General features: G+C 49.6%; 2 protein-coding genes across 2 annotated transcripts in view; both read left to right on the top strand.

Annotated features, from left to right (window-relative positions):
- Window positions 1-21,102, top strand: part of LOC147617145 (uncharacterized) — a 39,330-nt gene extending 18,228 nt beyond the window's left edge. The window contains exon 2 of the mRNA XM_086776734.1: window positions 20,078-21,102. Within this exon, the coding sequence (XP_086632860.1) occupies window positions 20,078-21,042 (965 nt within the window). The 3' untranslated portion in view covers window positions 21,043-21,102. The remainder of the gene's footprint in view (window positions 1-20,077) is intronic.
- LOC147617146 (uncharacterized) lies at window positions 14,157-15,820 on the top strand. Its single transcript, XM_086776277.1, has one exon. It carries the CDS (start codon window positions 14,168-14,170, stop codon window positions 15,818-15,820), a length of 1,653 nt encoding a protein of 550 aa, XP_086632403.1. The 5' UTR covers window positions 14,157-14,167.
- Window positions 21,103-21,368: the final 266 nt, after the last annotated feature.

Raw genomic sequence — 21,368 nt, 5'->3', positions numbered from 1 at the left:
TGGGACGAGTTCGTCCGCGACCTTAAGCAGCGGTTTTTACTGCCCCACTACCTTGAGAGCGACTCGAAGACGAGTTCAGGGGAGCGCGTTAGAACGCGCAACCAGTCCTTCAGTTTGCCAATAGAATTTCGACTTTATGTCTGCAATTAGGCTTATCTAATACGGACAAGAAAGGGCAGTTTTTGTATGGCCTGGACACGCAAATCCAATGGGAGGTGCGTATGTTTAGGCCAGCCACCTTTGAGGACGCACTCTCGCTTGCGCAGAGTGCAGCAATGAAACACAATGGTGGCAAGCCCAAGACTTCCCAGCCGGCTTCTCCCAGGGCTAACACCTCGGGGGGCAAAAGCCAGAACCAGACGGGCTCTTCCCCAGGACAGAGCCGGGAGCCTCTCGCTCCAAGAACTCGAACAATGTGTCTAAGCTTACTCCAGACCAGAAAGCGGAGGCAGGCAAGACAGGTGGCAAGTTGAGTGCTGAGGAGCTTTCTCAGTACAAGAAGGAGGGTAGATGCTTCTTTTGTCATACAAATGGAGATACTTCTCGGGATTGTCCGAAGAAGCCTCCAAAGGCCGCCGCCGCCTCCACAGCTTCCATGGTGAGCACAGCTCCCACACAGACCCCAGCGGCTAACCCTAGTTCTTCAATCCCCGGTGCTTCAGTTGGAGCAATTATTAGCCGGGAGCTCGAAGATAAGCAGAAGGGCGCCCATGACCATGAGTATGAGCGCAACGAATTGCTGAAGTCCTTTGGCTACATAGGTGGCCAGAGAGCCGTTGTCTTGTTTGACAACGGCAGCACGGAGGACGTGGTCACGGAACAGGCCGCTAGGCGTGCCTGTTTCGAGCTGACTCCGGTGGACAAACAGGTTGAGGGTTTTAGCACAGGTATGACAACGAGCGTCAAGTATGAAGCTCTAGGTGCTAAGTTAGTGATTCAGGGCGTAGAGTTTGTGCGTGACTTTATGGTTGCCCCTCTTGTAGGAGCAGACATAATTTTGGGTATCCAGTGGTTTCACAAGTTTCTTCCTGATGTCAAGTGGGACAAGCACACGTTCCAGATCGATCGGAATGTGTCAAACACCGCGGTGACCATTAAGTGTGAGCCAGGTATTCCAAACTTTCCGCTCATAAGCCACTTGCAGGCTAAGCGAGCAGTCAGGAAAGGCGCACAGTGTGCGATGATTTACATCCAGACAGCCCAGACGGTGGCCAGTGCTTCCGAGAAGTACTCGGTTCTCCATGAAAAGTTCCAGAAGATTTTTCTTCGAGACAGTCTCCCTCCCCAGCTCCCCCCGTCCAGACCGGAGGATCACAGGATTGACCTCCTCCCAGGCTCGGAACCCCCGAGCAAGTTTCCATATCGCCTTTCTAAGGCAATGGAATCGGAGTTGGACCGCCAACTCCAAGAATTGTTGCAAGCTGGCTTCATCCTCCCCAGCGTGTCGCCATTTGCAGCACCGATCTTATTTGTCAAGAAAAAGGATGGGTCTTCCCGGTTGTGTGTCGATTATCGTGCACTCAACAAGCTAACTATCAAGAGCAAATTCCCGATGCCTCGAATCGACTATATTCTCGAGAGGCTGAATGGAGCAAAGGTGTTCTCAAAACTGGATTTAAAAAGTGGGTACCACCAGGTACGGATTGTAGAGGGGGACATTCCCAAGACAACCTTCCGTACAGTACGGGCCCACATGAATTTGTGGTTATGCCATTTGGTTTGACGAACGTCCCAGCTACATTTAACCGCATGATGATGCGTGTGTTCCGGGAGTTGATTGGAGAGAGTGTGTTCATATTTTTGGACGACATACTCATATTTTCAGCTACAGTTGAGCAGCATGACATTGATGTGGAGAAAGTCCTTAAGTTGCTGGAAAGCAACGAGCTCTATGTCAATGAAAAGAAGTCAGAATTTTATCTGTTCCAGGTACATTACTTGGGATATATAATTAGTGCCGAAGGCATTCGACTTGATCCGGCTAAAGTGGCCGAGATTGTTAACTGGGACGTACCTCAGACCGCTTACGACATTAGATCATTTGTGGGTATATGCCAGGCATATTCCACCCACATTGACAAGTTTTCTGATCTCTCGGCAAACCTCACCGATCTGCTAAAGGGAGTGAAAACAAGAAGACAAAAGATTCGAATGACTCCACGAGCGTTGGAGGCATTCCAGAACCTCAAGGTGGCTTTGTCAGAAGCGCCTTGTTTAGCCCTTGCCTCGTGGGACGAACCATTTCAAGTGTTCACCGATGTGAGTAACATTGCAATTGGAGGTGTACTGCAACAGAATGGTCATCCAGTAGCTTATATGTCTCGTAAGTTACTGCCTGCCGAAAAGAATTACTTAGTCTATGATCGTGAACTCCTAGCAGTTATACAGGCCTTGAAACATTGGAAACATTTCCTGTATGGTCGTGACTTCGAGGTTCGCACTGACCATCAGGCAATGCGTTGGATTCAGACGATGCCAAGTGCACAGAGGAGTGATCGACAACACCGCTGGAGTCAGATATTCCAGCAGTTCGGTGGTATGATTGAGTACCTTCCAGGAAAGGCCAATCCAGTGGCCGATGCTTTGAGCAGGAAGGAACAAGTATCTGCGATTCAGACCACTAGACTTGATCTTGTTGGTACAGGACTAGAAGACATGAAGCACACGTACGCGGATTCCGAGGAATTCGGTACTCAGTGGGAACAGGCATTGGATGCCACAGGACCATGCCATTTTCTGATACGCGATGGTTGGCTTTTCTACAAAGACCGACTATGTGTCATGAAGTCATTCCGGGCAGCTCTTCTCCATGATGCCCATGACGCCATTACAGGTGGTCATAGGGGCATGAATTCGACTCTGGAGAAATTAGAACGGCAATACTATTGGCCAAAGATGAGGCGTGATGTGTTTACATATGTACAACGCTGTGACATTTGTCAAAAGGTGAAAGCTCCTCGTGGAAAGAAGATAGGGTTGTTATAGCCTTTGCCAATTCCCGAGGGTCCTTTCTAGGACATTTCGATGGACTTTGTCACAAATCTGCCTCCCGGTCTGAGTAAGCGTAATACGCAGTGCTTAACTATTGTTGATAGGTTTAGCAAATTTGTTATGCTTATTCCGTGCAGGGCCAATGTGACCGCTGAAGATGTTGCCTAGTTATTCATTCGGCATTGGTACCCGATTGGCGGGATTCCTAGGGCCATAGTGTCAGACCGAGATGCCAAGTTTACCAGTCATTTTTGGAGGGCATTGCTTGATAATTTTGGTACTAAGTTGAATTTTTCCAGTGCATTCCACCCACAGACAGATGGCCAGACAGAGAGATACAACCAGTTGGCCTTTGATGTGCTGAAGTGTTATGTCCACGATCAGCAAGGTAAGTGAGAATCGTTTTTGGCTTTAGTTCAAGCTGTTTTGAATGACTCTTTTTCTTCAGCTATTGGCAGGACTCCATATGAGGCAGCGTTTGGAAGACCTTTCCAGTCGTTGTTAACCAGGACTTCGTCTTCAGTACCGGAGGTGAACAGAGTAACGGAGTCTTACCAGGAGATCCTAGAGTCAGTAAAAGACAGATTGGCTAAAGCGCAAGAGGCCTACACTCGACAGGCCAATATGAAGTTTTCGGAAGGGGATTGGGTGTATCTTTGGATTATGAAGCAAAGATTGAAGCAGGTGGGCAAGCGATGCCCAAAGTTGTCTTTCAGGTGCTTCGGACCATTTCCCATCCGGAAAAAGATTAGTGAGGTGTCTATGCAGTTAAAGCTACCTCCGAGTTGGACTATGCACGATGTATTTCATGTCAGTTGGTTAAAGCCATATGCAGGTCCACCCACTTCAGAGGTCAAAGACGAAGTGGAACCAGACATTGTGGATGAAGCAGAAGTAATGGTTCCAGAACAGATCCTTCTGCACCGTTTCAAGCATGGCTCAGGCCGAAGACTACGATAGTTCCTCACAAAGTTTCAAGACCGAGGAACTCATGAAGCGGTATGGCTCGACAAAGAAGTTTTCGAAGACTATCCGGCATTATTGACGGATTATTTGGAGGCTATGCAGCTTCCGTCAAGTTAAGCAGAAGGGGATGTCACGTGCATCCCGCACTTGGATGCCACGTAGACATTTCTGTACAGAAGGTGCAGGACCTGGGATGGTGAACTGGTCCCATGTGAGCCCAGTCCGGGACGAGTCAGCCAGGGATCCATCTCAGTCGTCCGAGGTCAGGTGTGCATTGTCCTGCACATGAGTCCGAGGTCAGGTGTGCACTGTCCTGCACATGAAACAGTGCCAGTCCGCGCTGTGAGTCCCCCTCTAGAATGATGTCAGTGGTTCTGTGTATTTGGTATGGTACCGGATGCGAGATCACTGAGTAGATTATGTTTAGGACAAGGGGCCAGCCCATAGGGCTAACCCGGAGCTTAGTATGGGCATGGGAATGGTGTGAAACCATCCCCATGAGGGATAGGAAGGCCCAGGCTGGATCCACCAGCCATGGAAGGGCTGTGGGACAGCCCTAGGGCAAAGATAAGGCTATTTTCAGGAGCATACAGCCTTTAAGTGGCTGTAGGGCATGTATGGGGCAGCCCACACAGGCTGCCCAGCTTTGGGATTGTGGGCAAAAGATGTGCCCAGCCCTTAAGAAGCAGGCGCCTGATGACCAGCCAGCCAGGAAGTGATGCGCAGGATTTATGGGGATTTTTCCAGCATTTAATGAGATTTTTCAGCATTAAAAGCTGAATATCCAGTCGTGGGACATATCTGATGCTGGCCGCCTGCCCTTATGCTGGCCGACTGCCCCTGAAGGGTAGTATAAATAGAAGAGAGCCATAATCCCATCATTCATCTGAGTTTTCACCAAGTGCTCAAGCCAATCAAGGGCCAGTCAAGCCAAGGAGATTGCCAAGTAAAGGGGTGGACTTCTGAAGGTCAAGGGCAGGGATTTTCCCAGCCAAGAAAAGGTCAAGTTTTCTATATTTGTTTTCAGATTTACATCATTCTAATAAAGCAAATACACCATCCGTGGTGGGGGCCCTACAGAGGGTAATTGGGACCCAATACTGTGTCCTCTCCATCTCCCCCTTCTCTCTCTATTTTCTGCACATCTCCTTTCAGTTTGTGTTAGTTCCGTCACGAAAAGAGTGCTGATTTCTGAGTTTTGAAGTACCGATCCTTTTCCGAAGCTTCCGCATATTACACCAGATGCAAGCTTTGCAAAACTCCATGGCGCTCTTGACCACTACCCTCTCTACTCTATCGGGTATGGATACCTTTGCCTCTGCTTTAGGCCCCAATATTACTCCGGAACCGTTCAGGGGCGAGCAAAAGCAGCGTACCAAGGAGATCGTGGACACATGGCTACATAAGTGGCAGGTCCATTTTCAGTTTCTTTTTTTTTTCCGAGAAAAGATCCTTTCATTAGTTATAAAAAACGCGCGTAGGGCTACAAAAGATCCTCTCCTGCTCACAAGAAAAACAGAGCAGAGAACAAAGCAAGGCAGCCAGGGAGACTCTCCCTAGGTGCTGAAAAGTACAAGCATCAGTACAAAGAACTGAGATGCTATATCATACAATAGGAGGGGGGAAAAGCCAAACAGGTGGCGTGTAGTGCCAACGGGGGGACCCCGCGTGTAGGGTATAAAGGGGCCGCTGCGCCAGGTGGTGTGAAAGGCCTGGCGCCGCAAGATCGCCTCATCCTCGTCGCCCCGGATGCGGTCATACTGTCCTCGTCGCAAGGTGTGGATCAACTCCTGCCAAATCCCCCGAACAGTCTCTGCTGGAGGCTCCAGTCTCCCCTCAAAGGCCCTGAAACACCGGGCCCTCCAGGTGAACCAGATGGTGAGGCTGCTAAGGAGCTCCCATCGTAGATCCCTCTCCTGTGTCCAGCTGGCGGACGAGAAATCCGGTGAAGGAACAAGGCGAGGCTGGCCCCTAATGAATCTGATGGCCCTGGCTGTCCTGCTCCGTCTCATAGCCCATAGCAGGCCCTGACGAAGTCGACCAAGCAGCGGCACCCCACGTATACATACCCTCTAGAGAGAGGGGGGCCAGAATACGCAGCATCCGCAGCCAAATCTGCTGCGCCTGAGGGCAGTCCCATAGGCAATGTCTCTGTGTCTCCATAGGGTGGACGCATCGGACGCAGGCCGCCGGAAGACCGCTGTAGACAAGCCAAGTGCCAACTGCTGAGCCCCTGTGGGCGACCAGCCACTGGAAAGTCGAGATCCTGCGGGCCTGTCGACTAGCCTAGAGCCGGGCCCAAAAATCCTCCAGGAACTCCTGTGAGAGTCCCTGTATCTGCCAGTGCCCCGCTGCAGCGGGAGAGACCATCCTCCTCGCCGTCAAAATATGCCGCCCCAACCGAACAGTATACTGAAAAAAGGTAATCTCTGTGGCCTCAAGGGATGCATAAGGATCATGCCACTCGTACTCACCAGGGTCCCACTGGAGCCGGGCCAAGGGGCGCGCTGCATATGCCCATATGCGCCAATCCGGGAGCACATCTGCAGGGTCTGGGTCAATTTGCCACTTCCGAGAAGCGGCGGCCACTACCCGTATCCTCTGAAAGGTGCACTCTGCAACCAAAGGCGACTCCATCTCCACTCTCTGAAGTCTGCCCTCATCCTGAATCTCATAGTAGAGGCATCTGCCATCCTCAGTGCAAGCTCTGACAGCAATTAGAATCTCCAACTGTGTAAAGGCTCCCATCCACCGTGGGGCCACTAGCTCGATAGGCGTGAACCACACTCCTCTGTGAGTGCCTCCTGAATGTCATCCCTCATAATCAACCCCCCTCTGAAGTGACTCAGCCTCTCCACCTGGATCTCCTCTGGGAGACTGCAGAAGGCCTGCCAGTCTCCAAAGCTACGTGCTGGGCCTGCCGCCAAAGGTCCCCAGGCTAGACGAGGCCGAGAACCCAGCATATGACCCTGCTTTGTGCGAACCGATGGGCTCCAGATGAGCGGCTGTCTGGCCCGCTCCTCAACACAAGAAAGAGGTCGCTGAGAGAGCCCCGGTCTCAGCAGCTCCCAAGCTCTCAAGATACTCAAGTCAAATCTGTCCTCCCATCCTCTACTAAGGCCTGTCCTCCTCATCTCTATGAAGATCCATCGAATCTCTGGGGCCCAAGTGCCCCCTGCTGGGGGAGCCCGAGCCTGCAGCCGCTGTAAGAGAAGCTCTTTCCAAGACTCAGCACTTGGAAGCAGCCCCCGAACAATAAGCTTCCCCAATAAGGCTCTACTCTGATCGACTGGATCTATAATGCCCAAGCCTCCCTGAGCCAACGGAAGTGTAATAACTGCCCATGCAACCTTTGCCCGGGCTGGCTGACCGTTCCGCCCAGACCAAAGAAAGTTCCTGATCAGCCTCTGTACTTGGCTGATGCAAGAGCTCGAGAAGATCCAGCAAGACGTAATGTACCACATGGTCGCTAACAGCACCTGATTTGCCACCACCACCCTCCCAGCCAAGGATAGTCGAGCTGTACTCCAATACAAAAGCTTCTTCCGAATGCTCAGAAGAAGCGGGGCAATCTGTTGCTCAGGTGACAAATCCAGTCCAATCTGGCATCCCAAATACCGCACTGCTGTGCCAGGAGGAATCCATCTAAAACCGGGGTCCGGGCTCCATGCCGGAGTGGGAGCGCTACTGATCCAAAAGGCCACTGTCTTGCGCCAATTGATCAATACTCCCGAAGCTGCACTAAAAACCTGGAGCGACTGCTCTGCCCGAAGAAGATTGGCCTCCTGGCCATGCAAAAATAAGCCCGTGTCGTCAGCAAACTCAGCATCGAGCAGGTCCTCCCCTCGGACTGGGAGCTGGAGTCCTCTCAAACCAACCTCCTCTGCCGTCAAATACATGCTCATAGCCTCCGCAAAGAAGAGAAAAAGAAAAGGGGCGAGGGGACACCCCTGACGGACTGATCTGGTCAGCTCAAAATTCGGCCCCCGTCCTCCTGCAATCAACACCTGGCTACGAGCTGTGGAATACAGAGCCGCCACCCCTCTAATCCAACCTGGCTCAAAGCCCAGGCGAAGCATAGTGCCCTCTAAGAAACCCCAATCGACTCTATCGTATGCCTTCTCAAAATCGAGACGCATCACGACCAAGTCCTCACCAAGAAATCTAGCTCGGGCCGTCGCCTCCTAGAAGGTGAAAATGTTGTCAAGGATACTACGCTCCTTGACGAATCTTGTCTGGGTAGCATGAATCAACTCCCCCAGGAAGGGCTGGATCCTCAAACTCAAGGCCTTTGCTAAGACCTTGTAGACAGTTGAGGATCGTAATAGGTCTCCAATGCCGAATATCATCTGATACTCCCTCCCCCTTGGGGATAAGAAAGATCAAGCCCTCTGAAAAGCTCTGTGGCATCACCCCAGTGTCCAAAACATATTGAAAGCCCCTGTGGAGGCTTGGCCCCAAAAGGTCCCAATAGCGCATAAAAAAGGCAGGCGTCAGTCCGTCCTCCCCTGGGCAACTATGGCGCGGCAGGACCCTCAAGGCCTCAGCAAGCTCAACCTCTGAAAGAGGCGCACCAAGAACTGTACGCATACGATCTGTGACCCTCCTCTGCACATGGGCCCACACAGTCTGTCTGCAAGTATCCCGAGCCTCAGTGGTTGGCTCCGCTGAAAGCAGGTCTCTATAGAACCCAGTGGCAATGGCTCTGATCTCCCCGGGCTCAGTAGCTACCGATCCGTCCGGCCTCCCAAGCTGACGGACTCCTGCTCGAGCATGGCGGGATCCAGTAATCTCAAAAAACTCCCTAGTCACTCTATCAGTCCACTGAGAGGCCTGGCGACGATAGTAAAACTCATGTCTCTGCTCCTCTGCCTCTCTAACCTCCTGGCGTGCCTGGCTCAGCTGGGACGCCACCCACTCACATGCAGGCTGCTTCTCCTGAAGGCGCTGAAGCGAAGCAAGGCTGCGTCTCAGCCGATGCTCTCGCTCGCGAATCTCTCCCAGCCGTGTCAAAGCTGCAGCGTGCAAAAAAGAGCTAAGCTCGATGAGTCCCTGGGCACACTGGCCTGCTGCATCCTGGTCAGAGCACTGACTATCATGCTCCTCAGCGAGACTAGGATCTGTAAGTACCCTCTCTGGGATCCTCAACTGCAAGCTGGGCTCCCGTGTCCTCTCCTCAAGTGTCAAAATAACTGGCGCATGATCTGAAAATGAGGTGCCAGCGAGAATGCCAACGGAGCCCCCTCGCTCCCATAACCAGTCGCCCACATAAAAGCGATCAATCCGTGATAGATTAGTCCCTCCCTGCTGGCGATCCGACCGAGAGAAACTAAGACTGTCCTGAGAGCGGGAGAAGGCCCCATGCTACCATGCATCAGTGATCCTCAGTGACATGCAAAATCGCTCCCAAGCTGCAAGCTCCGTGCCGTGCACTGTAACATGACTGCCTCCCACCCTATCGGCTGGGTCCTCAAGCATGTTGAAGACTCCCCCGACACACCAATGTGCGGCCTCTGGCAATGCATCCATAACCTGGGTCCAGAACTCTGCTCTAGCACTAGCATGGTCGGGCGCATAGACGTTGAGCATGCCCAATAGCTCATCATGCATCCTCAGAATGACATACTGTGCTCTACCAGGCACAATGATCCCTCGATCCACAATGGCGTGCCGCCATACATCTGCAATGACCATGCATACTCCTCCCTGTCCACCCAAAGGACCAAACCCTGCAGACCAAAAGGTGTCCCATCTACCAGGCATCACCGAACCATATCTCCGGATCCTGCTCTCACCCAAGTGGTGCTCCTGCATCATCAAAATATCAATGCTGCCACCAACCAGGCATCTCTGAAGCTCCTACCTCAAGCAACCACGATAGCGTATATAATGTGCTCCGCCAAGGCCCTGTACATTCCATGAGATGATCCTCATGGATGACCTGCTGAGGTGGATGCTGTCTCAGCCGTACGGCGGGCCTTCGCAAGCGGCTTGGATGGAGAGTAGTCCCCATCCGAGCGGCTGCGAATCTGCCCACCCGGTGTACTGCAAGAATCTCGGATCAAACGCCAGTGGCTGTGTCCCATGGCGACTACCTCCCGCTGAGATAGAGCAACCTCGTGTATACATACATATCCAGGGTCGCGTGCTAAGTCTGCCACTATGCGAACGACCAAATGACGAATCCCTGAGGCATCCACACTCCCGGGATCCAAGAAAAAATGAGCCAACTCCCATAGTCGGCCTATCACATCTGTCACCTCCAGATCGCTCACATGGTGAGAAAACTCAACTGCCCGAGTCTTCAAAGTGCTAAGAGCGAGCTCCAGAGTCCACTCCCGGTCGCATGGGCCACAGAGAGGGAACGAGAAGGCCACCGCTGAATCAAGTGCCTCCTCCCCGCGGGCCGGAGGAATCACTACATGAACTCTGATGGGTGCTGGCTCATGGGGGCCCTCAGCTCCAAAAAGCCGTGTGAAAGAGTAATCAAAAGCCTCCGAGCGCTGTCTAGTGCCGAGGCGACTCAGCCGACTGCGGATAGATGATATCCATGAAGCCCGAATCGGCATGGTAAGTCTCCTCTGCGGTGCTCGAGCAAGGTCGGTGCTCAGAGCCCTCCGGACTGCAGGTGAACGCCAGGGGACTGCCAGGGCCTCCCGGGGAGTTGAGGCGAGCGGGGGGGGAGGAGGGGGGGGCGAGGGGGGTGGAGAAGGAGCCGTTGCCGAAACCGGAGCGGGGACGGGAGGAGGCGAAGGTGGAAGCAAGGCAGTAGGGGGGGACGGGGGTGGGGGGGGGTGAAGGAGGGGGTGCTGGCATCACCTGGTCCTCAGTCGTCTCGCAGGGGTCTCCTCCTGGAGGGGAGCAAAGCTGTTCCTCACAGGAACCCAGTGATGCTGAGACTGTGGCTGCTGCTGCAACGGTCTCTGGGCGTGCTGCTGTGGCTGTCTCCCTCGACGGCGCCCCTGTCCAGGCTGCCACTCCGAGGTCTCTGTGGCCTGAGCAGGTGTCCCGGAGGCTGCCTGCCGAGCCGCATCTGTGGGCGGGCCATCAGGGGCCTGCTGCTGCGGTGAAGGTCGGGGTCTCCTGCGAGGGCAAGCCTTGGCCAGATGACCGACCTGCCTGCAAATAAAGCACTGGTTCGGGAGCCCCGAGAACTCCACTCTCTGATCAATCCATCCCCCTCCTATCCTAGATAGCTGAATGACCTTCGAAAGGGAGGAGATGTCAGACACCAAAACTCTGACCGAGGGTAGCCCAGCTGCTCTGGCCACCACTGAAGCTGCTGTGGGGCGAGTCTAGCACCGAACCCACCGATGCTCCTAGCCTAGAAAGCAGCGGAAGGTACTCCCGATGGAGCTTAGGGAAGCAAACTGTAACATGGAAAAGGCGCTCTCCCTGCTCGGCCGCTGCTGGGTCAAAGCCATGCTGCCAAGGTCTGAAGAAAGCCCGAGCACCCCTGATGTCAAGGGGACTCATGGCGAGGACCTTGGCCACGCTCTGGGCTGTCTCGAACTCGATCTGGTAATGTCCACGGCCCAGTAGCTGAACGTCCAGGATCTTGCCCACATCTGCAAGAAGGCGGGCCTGGAGAAGATCCCGGATCTCCCCTCTGCTGGGGCAAGTGCCGACTATACGGCAGATGGTGGAATGAGCCTGGAGGCGTTCCACCTCTGCGGCGAGGCTCGCTTCCTCTTCTGGCGAAAGAGAAAGCCTGATGGGGGTGTCCTCAGGGGCGGGCGAGGGGGCTGCGGGAGAGTCCCTCTGCTGAGGCGGGGGAGGAGCCTGCATCAGTGTCTGAAGCTATGTCGAAGGCGGAGCGAATGCGGAGAGTCTTGCTAGAACCGAGCTACACACAAAGGACGGAGGGGGAAGGCGGAAGGCAAAAAAGAAGATAACCCCAGGGGAGACGGAAAAATCAGAAAAGGAAAAAAGGGGGGGGTAGGCGGCGAGGACAAAAAGCCCCTAGGGGGGAGGCGGCAGCAGCGCGAAGAAGGGGGGCGGGGGGGAAGAAGAGGCGACGGCGGCTAAAGGGGGGGCGGGGCGCGAAGGAGAGGAGCTAGAGCAGGGGACGGCGGCGCAGCAGCGCTGGGGCGCGCAGAACAGCCAGGCGGGGGAGGGGGGCAAACGCGAGGGCAGGCCGCCGGGGGGGGGGCAGACGCGAAGGCGGGAAAAAGGGGGGAGCGTGCAGTCAGCACGAGCAGGGGGGGAGTGAGAGCTTCAGCGAGCGCGCGTGTATCAGTCAGCTAGCATCTGGTCCATTTTCAGTTTCATCCATATGATGATGGAAAAAAGATCTAGTTAGCAGCAGGTTTCCTCTCAGGCAAAGCTTTGCTTTGGTGGAAGGAACTCTAACCCTAAGCCAACGACTTGGGCACAATTCGAAGACGTCTTCAAGAAGGAATTCCTCAAGAAAGAGGATGATTATGATATTGTTGCCCGGTTTACAGCTTTGACCATGACCTCGCAGCACCTCACTTATGAGGTCTACCTCCAGAAGTTTAGAGACTTGCAGATGAAAGCTACAAAGATGGATCCCACTACTCTTTTGGGGTTCTTCGTAGCTGGTTTACCAGACTCATATCGTTTACAAGTTAAAAATAACAAATGCAAAACATTGGACGAAGCCATTCATTCAGCTCGTATCTATGATGTTACAATGGTCTCTTCCAAGTCGAAACCCGTTACCGAGCAGGGGAACAAGCATAAACGAAAGTTCTCTGCACCTATGGCTAACACGATTGAAGGAAAGTCTTCGGACCAACCTTTGAAGAATTCAAGTTCGACACCAGCGAAGAAGAAGCGACTCCTTAGGGCTTTAAAGCTCAAGAAGGAAGGACGTTGTTTTATCTGCGAAGAAAAAGGACACATGCGTAACGAGTGCCCAAAGCAAAAGGGTGCAAAGACCAATGCAGGACCCAAGCAGCTAACCAGTTGTCTTTGACAGGTACGTCAATTACTGTACTTTCTCGCCCTTGTACTTGTTCTGATTGTCTATTTAACTCTAAAGTATTTGGCTTGCATGATCTTCTCCGCGTTTATGGAGAAGTGAATGGCCATAAGATTCACATTCTTCTAGATCCTAGCAGCTCACACAACTTTGTTAACTACAAACTTGTGCAGAAATTGAGTCTTGATACCTGGGTTGCAGGAAACGTGGGACGAAGGCAAGGAAACGTCGTTTCCCCGTTTTCCAACCAGCTCCGCGTTTCCTATAGCGGGGAACGGCTGGGAAACGGATCATTTTAGAAGTCTTTTTTAAAAACACGTGGCAGGCCAAAAAGTGACAAGAACAGCCTGCGAATTTAAAAAAAAACGAACCTGCTGCCTGGGCCCCAATTAAAAAAAAACGATTCGCCTTCAAAGCGTATTTTGTTGCCCTGCACACACTCTGCACATAGTTAATGAACCCACAAGCCCACAAAGAGAACGAGTGAGCCAGAGCATTCCACGCTACACATTTTGTAGAAATATCGTGAACCTTAAAAACGAGGAGCCCGTTTTTTTAAAAAGCCCGTTTGTGGATTTTTTTTAAAAAGCACCTTTTTAATAAAATTAAAATTGAAAAAAAAAGTTAGCTGAGCCTGCAACGTTGTTAGCTCTCTGTGAGAAACTTACGCACACACAGCTCTCTCTCCTTCCCCCCTCTCTCTCTCTCTTTCCTCCCTTCCCACCCCTTTCCATGCAAGCACAGGAGGAGCCCCCTTGCCTTTGCTTAAACTGTGCACCCCAACCTCCTTGCATTTGCTTTAATTGTGCGCCAAGAAGGATCATTTTCGAGCCTTGCAAATGTCCCCTTGATCCTAAATACCACCTTACTCTCGCAGATGCTATTCGCCATAGAGCCTTAAAATGCAAATGCATCAATTTAGTTTCTGTCCCTGAGTGGCTTTGTTCGAACAGCTTCAATCGGAGCAAAACCGCAGGCTTAGAAGGAGAAGAGCCCCTCTTTTTTGCTAACTTCCAATTTCAACCATGTTCTGTCCCCCTTATCACGCCCTTCAAGCCTAAAGCACCTCATGCTCCCGAGCCATTGTGGAAGTATGTGACTGAGAATGTAGCATTCGGAAAGGAGGGCAGCAAGAAATGGGAATGTTCTTTTTGCAAAACAAATTTTGCAGGCTCCTATCCGCGAGTACGGGCCCATTTACTCAACATCAAGAACCAAGGCATCCAAGTGTGCTGCAAGGTGTCGACTGAAAATCGAGCAAACATGACTCGAGAAGACCATGAGAGCGCTATCAAGAAGCAAAAGACTGGCAACAATCTAGTCAACAAGAAGCCTACAATGCAACCGTCTGTGGAAGGTATGTTCAAGAATGCATCTCGAGAGGAAGTAGATGAGGCCGTTGCTCGATGCTTTTATGCATGTGGTATGCCGTTTTTTTATGCACGGTCTCCTTATTTTCATGACATGGTGGGTGCAATAGCGTCTTTTGGTAAGGGTTACAAACCCCCAAACTATGAGAAGCTTCGCACCACACTCTTGGACAAGGAAAAAGACAGGGTTTGCAGTCGTCTCTCGGGGGTAGAGTCTACATGGCCACACTTTGGGTGCTCCATTGTGTCTGATGGATGGACAGACACAGCAAAGAGGCCCTTGATTAATTTTATTGTCTCCAGTGCTCGAGGTGTGGTATTCAAGAGATCCATCGATACATCCGGGAGCCAAAAAACAGGGGAGTTTATTGCAGAAGCTCTTTTGGACATCATTAGGGAGGTCGGTGTGGACAATGTGGTGCAAGTAATTACGGATAGTGCTGCCAATTGCAAGCTTGTAGGTCACTTGGTGGAGCAAGCATATCCCCATATTTTTTGGACACCATGCGCAACTCATTGCTTGAATCTTCTACTGAAGGACTTGGTCCTAATCGAGTGGATGGATCGAGCTATCACCCAAGGCAAAGAAGTCCAGCAGTTCATTTCGAATCATGATGCAACAAGGGCCATGTTCAGCAAACACTCCAAGCTCAAGCTTATTAGGCCAGGTGATACTCGATTTGCTTCAAACTTCATGATGTTGCAGAGATTGGTGAAGGTGAAGAGTCCCTTGAAGCAGCTAGTCACAAGCGAGGAGTGGGATGCATGGAAGAGAAACAACGAGTATGCTTTGCACATAGAGATGCAACTCTTGTCTACTCCTTTTTGGGAGGACATAGAGAAGTATGTCAAGGTCTTGTGGCCGGTCATGGCAATGCTTCGTATGGTGGATAGAGATGAACCGGTCATGGGTACGGTTTATGAGGGCATTGATCAGATGCTAGAGAAAATCAAGGAGATATTGAAAGAATACATAGACGGCAACGACGAGTACGAGGAGATTCGGGTACTTGCACAAGAGCGTTGGGAAATGCTTCATTCTCCTCTTCATGCAACAGCTTATGTCCTCAACCCAATGTGGTTTATGAAGCGACCATACAAGGACAAGGATGTGATGAGAGGGTGGAGAAAGACGTTGGATAGGGTGAGCAAAGATGAAGATGAGAAGACGGAGTACAAAGCACAATTGTCACAGTACATTGGACTACAGGGGGATTTTGTAGAGTCTTCAGCTTTAGCGGACATGCAAAAGCTTTCTCCTATTGCATGGTGGGAGAACTATGGTACAGGTACTCCTATGTTACAGAGATTGGCTATTCGTGTCTTATCTCAAGTATCTAGCGCTTCAGCATGTGAGAGAAATTGGTCCACCTATGGCTTCATACATTCCATGAAGCGGAACCGGCTGGGTCATACGAAGGCAGATGACTTGGTCTTTGTGCACAGTAATCTTAGGCTCATATCACGGAAAGAGCCCTCTTATTCTTCAGGTCCATGCCATGCATGGGATGTATTAGAGGAGGATTCTATATATGAGGTATTTTGAGGATCAGTTTGAAGATGAAGATGTACTTCCCATGTAAACAATTTCTATCTTGTAGAATGATTGATTAATGGAATTCAGCCATGATGGTCTTCCATTGTTCTGCTTTGTTTTTCATCTTTTAATGGTGCTTACCGGTCAATAATTGAATTTGTACATGTACTTTAATTTTTTTGTAAAAAGATATATTTGTACTTCTATTTTTTACCTTAAACTTGAGCCTACCCCCGACGTTTCCTAGTAATTGAGTTTGGCGTTTCCAAACGTTTCCCAGGTCTTGCCGTTTCCTACCGGGAAACGTTTCCTGCAACCCAGCTTGATACGACACGGAGCGATCATACCTATGAGGTACGCCTACCTGCGGGAAGGCAAGTATGGGATCGAAAGGTGGAGATGCTTCCAATCCAGATTCAGGACTACAAAGATACTTTGGAATGCTATGTTATGCACCTAGAAAATGTAGACTTGTTATTAGAGATTGAGTGGATTAAGACTCTTCAAGTCCAGATAGATTGGTCTAGTCATATTTTTTCTTTTCAGCATAGGGACATCCAGTATAGTATTTTAGGTGATTGTATTCATCTCTCTCAGGGATCTCTTGTAAATACAGTTGGTTTTGGAAATATAATGGATTCTTCTTTGTATACCGCTTTCCATTGTGTATTGATTCCACTTTCTTCCTTTCTCATCCCTTCCATGGATGTAAATGAATTAAGTGTATTTGAAAGCACAGAATTACAGAAGATACTTGATTCGTTTCAAGATGTATTTCCTAAGGAACTGCCATCGGGTTTACCACCTGAACGGGCCGTAGATCATCGTATTGACTTGATCCCTGATGCTCATCCTGTCAGTATTCTACCTTACAGGATGAGCCAAGCTGAGGAAGATGAGTTGGCTAAACAACTCGAAGATTATCTGAGGATGGGCCAGATCCGTCCAAGTAAATCACCTTGGGGTGCACCTGTGTTGCTTAGGAGAAAGAAGGACAACACCTGGAGAATGTGTATAGATTACAAGAGATTGAACAAGCTGACAATTAAGAACCGTTATCCTCTTCCTAGATTAGATGACTTGATTGACTGGTTAGCAGGAGCGAAATATTTCACGAAGATAGATTTACGTACTGGCTATCACTTGATACGTATTCATGAAAGGCATGTCGAAAGAACCGCCTTTCGGACTAGGTATGGCCATTACGAGTTTCTCGTATTACCTTTTGGGTTAACCAATGCTCCAGCCACTTTCTAGCAAATGATGAACGATCTTTTTCGTGAACATTTGGGAAAATTTGTGGTGGTGTTCCTGGATGTTATTTTGATATATAGTCGTACTCTTGAGGATCATGTTAGACACCTTACGATTGTCTTATCTATTTTAAGACAGAATCGACTATATGCTAAATTAAGTAAATGTGAGCTTTTATGACCGACATCATTTACTTGGGACACAAGATTACTCGAGATGGATTGAGCATTGACTATGACCGAGTTCAGAAGGTTCTGGAGTGGCCTATACCGCGTACAGTAAAACAACTTCGTTCTTTTCTCGGTTTTGTTGTTTTTCTTCGAAAATCTGTACGGGAGTACTCTCAGCTCACACTACCGATGACCGACTTGTTGAAAGGTCGTGGACGTAAGTCCAATCAGCCTATCATTTGGAATAAAGATCTAGATATGGCCTTCAGACTTTTGAAAGATAAAGTCAAGGAAGCACCTATCTTAGCATTACCTGATCCTAGTCGGCCTTATGTTCTTGAAACTGATGCCAGTGATTATGCTATCGGGGCTGCTCTATTTCAAGATGGTAGACCGGTTGCTTTTGAAAGTAAAAAGCTAGACGACACTCGATCTCGTTGGCCAATCCTTGAGAAAGAGCTTTATGCTGTGATTCATGCTCTCAAGGTTTGGAGACATTATTTATATGGCTCCAAGTTTGTGGTATTGATTGATGACAAGTATGTGTGTGATGCGGATGATTTGAGAGGAAGGAAAGCTCGTTGGGCTGAGTTAATGCAAGATTTTGATTTTGAGATCCGTTATCGGAAAGGGTCCATGAATAGTGTTGCAGATACGCTTAGTCGAATTAGAGAGGTGAATTCTTTGTCGTTCACCGAGATTTCTACTCACTTTATTCAGTCATTGAGAGGGCTTTGTAGGATTGATAGTTATTTTGGTCCATTTTGGCAGAAGATCCAGGACGGGAGCTCATTGATTGACCAAGACTCAATGACCGAGCAGTCTACCATTCAGGCTGTAGGAGGCCAGTTGATGATTCGGAATGGTTTACTATTCCGTAATGACAAAATTTGTGTACCACAGATCCCGGACATTAGGTCCAAGATTCTTAAGGAGTGTCATGACGCCCCTTCTGCTGGACACCCTGGGGTACACAAGTGAAACACACTTTTTATTGGCCAAAGATTAAAGGGTATGTAGAAGATTATGTTCTCAAGTGTCAAATTTGTCAGGCAAATAAAGCTGAGCGCTTTAGACAGGTTGGGTTGTTGCATCCTTTGCAAATCCCAGGTAATAAATGGGAAAGTATTTCCATGGATTTTATTACCGGATTGCCAAGAACACATCAAGGCCACGATTCTATAGATCGCTTGACAAAAATGGCTAGATTTTTACCGACCTGGAAGACTATTACAGCTACGCAATTAGCACGGCAGTTTATCGAGCAATTGTTTAGACTGTACAGGTTACCGCAGGACATAGTCAGTGATAGGGGTAAGTTTATGAGTGATTTTTGGAAACTTGTTTTTGAGAAGTTGGAAACAACTTTGAATTTGAGTTCCTCAGATCATCCTCAATCTGATGGCCAGACTGAAAGAGTGAATCAGATTTTGGAGGATATGCTTCGAGTGCGCACAGTGTGTATCTACCGTGTGCTACACGCACGTAAGACTAGCTTCGAGGTTTGGGGATGCTTGGAGCTAGGCAGGCTGATTGGCGAGCTGAGTTAGGGATAGACTAACGGGCGGGCACCCAAGTATGGACGGGTGGGCGCCCAAGTTTGGACGCCTGATGACCGGCCAAGAGTCTATAAAAGGGTAGCCAAGGTTAGTCATTAGTCATATAGAGATTCTCGCGAGTTTGTGAGAGCTCTATGTTCTTGGAGCCTGGATCTAGTGCAGACGTGCACCTGCTTTATGCGGCCGAGGCCGGCAGCAATCTCAAAGCCCGCGAGGATAGCTTCGTGGTGGTATGGGACGTCGCGAGGAGGAGATTGGTCAGTACGTTAACCTAGTTAGCTCAGCTCGTGGCTCGGTGGGGACAGCCAAGACTGTGGGTTTGCCCACGGTTGTCATGGTTGGGAGGTGAGTCAGGCCTGCACCCCCTTGTTGTTTGTTTGTTTGCAGGTTTTGAGTCTCGTACCAAGAACGATCACGAGGAGATCCGGTGGGGATTTGATAGATGTCATGTGCACCGTGTGCTACACGCACGCAAGACTACCTTCGAGGTTTGGGGAAGCTTGGAGCTAGGCAGGCTGATTGGCGAGCTGAGTTAGGGATAGACTAACGAGCGGGCACCCAAGTATGGACGGGCGGGCGCCCAAGTTTGGACGCCCGATGACCGGCCAAGAGCCTATAAAAGGGTGGCCAAGGTTAGTCATTAGTCATATAGAGAGTCTCGTGAGTTTGTGAGAGCTCTATGGTCTTGGAGCCTGGATCTAGTGCAGACGTGCACCTGCTTTACGCGACCGAGGCCGGCAGCAATCTCGAGGCCCACGAGGATAGCTTCGTGGCGGTATGGGACGTCGCGAGGAGGATTTGCTTGGCTATGACTTTAAAAATACTCGTCTTAATGCATGAACTGGCACCTACTCTTGGCCGCTGCTGACGCGTGTCAGTATGCCATAGCATGTTGTCTATGCTCTGCATGATGGAGTTCATGATTTGAAGCTTTGTGAGTAGACTCTCATGGAGTCTCAAGACTGCTCTTAAGTACTTGATTAATTTGGGAAATAACCTGAACTTTCCTTTGATACGTAAATGATGCCAAAGATTGGTCTCATTATGAAGATGAACACGAAGATGCACCACAATGAATTAATTTAATTAGGTCATTTGTCTTTAATCATTTTCAAAAAATCATATAGACTAGCGCCTTTCTCTTGGTTCTACAAAGCATGACAAAGTGATGATGTTTGGTTTTGAGCTATCAAGTCAACGACATTTGATAAAAGCATTAAATTTAAAAAATGTGGCCATGTACAAAATTTGACTTGTCTAATGGATATATGATGTGTGGTCAGGTACAAAATTGATGAATTCTCTCTTTGACAACATCCCAGAAGCTCCACAAATATCAGTGCAGGGTTACTTTGCAAAGGAAGGGGAGGAGCACTGCAAATGGAAGAGGGAGAAAGAGAAAGCGGCTGATGCAGAGGTCGTAAAAACAGAGGAGCAGCACCAGAAGTGGAAGAACACTGCTTTGGTGCAAGCAATTGACAATGTCATATCCATGGAGCACCCTTCCTATCAAACTCCGCGTCTCATCTCAGGATCAGAAGAACTTCTCCATGCTCTCCATAACTTGTGCACACATCTGCTTGATGACATCTTCACAAGATTTTCTCGCAGATGCGACTGTCAGAATGGCTGCTGTGAGTGTGAGTTGCATAACTCCGTGGACCAGAAAGTTCTGGCTAGGGTAGGGTGGGAGCACTGGTTTGTCAATGAACTTTCTCAGCGGTTTCTCAAGTTTGATGGAATACAGGAGCTGTATGATTTTGGTAACCAGGTGGACACATACGTTGGAATCAAACATGGTACTCTTACACACAAGGAAATCGAGGTTATGAGTTCCACACCCCTGCGAAAGTATCTCCTCTATCGTGGTCTCTATTGTCCTTTGACAAAAAATGGATGGCGTAGCTTGGATTCACTCATCACTGACTTCAAAGCCAAGTGGATAAAACATGAGGTGATATCCGCGCTTTTGCGCTGGTCTTGGGTATGGAAATCATCAGGTGTGTCAATACCTGTACCATGGGATGAAGATGTGATTGACTACACACTTGTTTGTAAACTCAATCTAAACCCTGCTTCATCCCAACTAACTCTGTGTAGTTCTTTTGATCTCTCCTTGAGTGAGTCTCTGAGAGCTCATAAGCCTCTTCCACTCCTTGACTTGGGTGGTGATGATGCATGTTCTCTTTTCAAGGAGGATGAGTCCATGCTCCCCTTACTTATGGGTTTCTACTTGCTTTATCAATAGCTATGCAACAACTGTATGAGTTTCATTAAACGAAATCTTTATGCCCACCCCTTTCAAGGATTACCCTCTCAACAAGTTCCTCAACTCAAGTGACTCACTCCATGAGACAGTAGAACTACTCTTTCCTCAACATTCTTTCAAATGATTATCCTTGATTCATTCCCTACTATCTTTCACTTCAATACTATATTCTTAGGGTCCTGCCTTCCTCTCCTCTAGTTGGGCGCTCTTTTTCTGAGGGGATACTTGACTTGTACACGGGATGAAGCATTGATAATAAAGCACACGAGTCCTTGGCTCTAAATAATTACTTGCATTAAACTATG

This window comes from Cibotium barometz, chromosome 37, assembly GCF_041138505.1.
Source record: "Cibotium barometz isolate CiBa-2024 chromosome 37, ASM4113850v1, whole genome shotgun sequence".
Classification (NCBI taxonomy): domain Eukaryota; kingdom Viridiplantae; phylum Streptophyta; class Polypodiopsida; order Cyatheales; family Cibotiaceae; genus Cibotium; species Cibotium barometz.
This window is presented reverse-complemented; position numbering and strand designations above follow the sequence as displayed.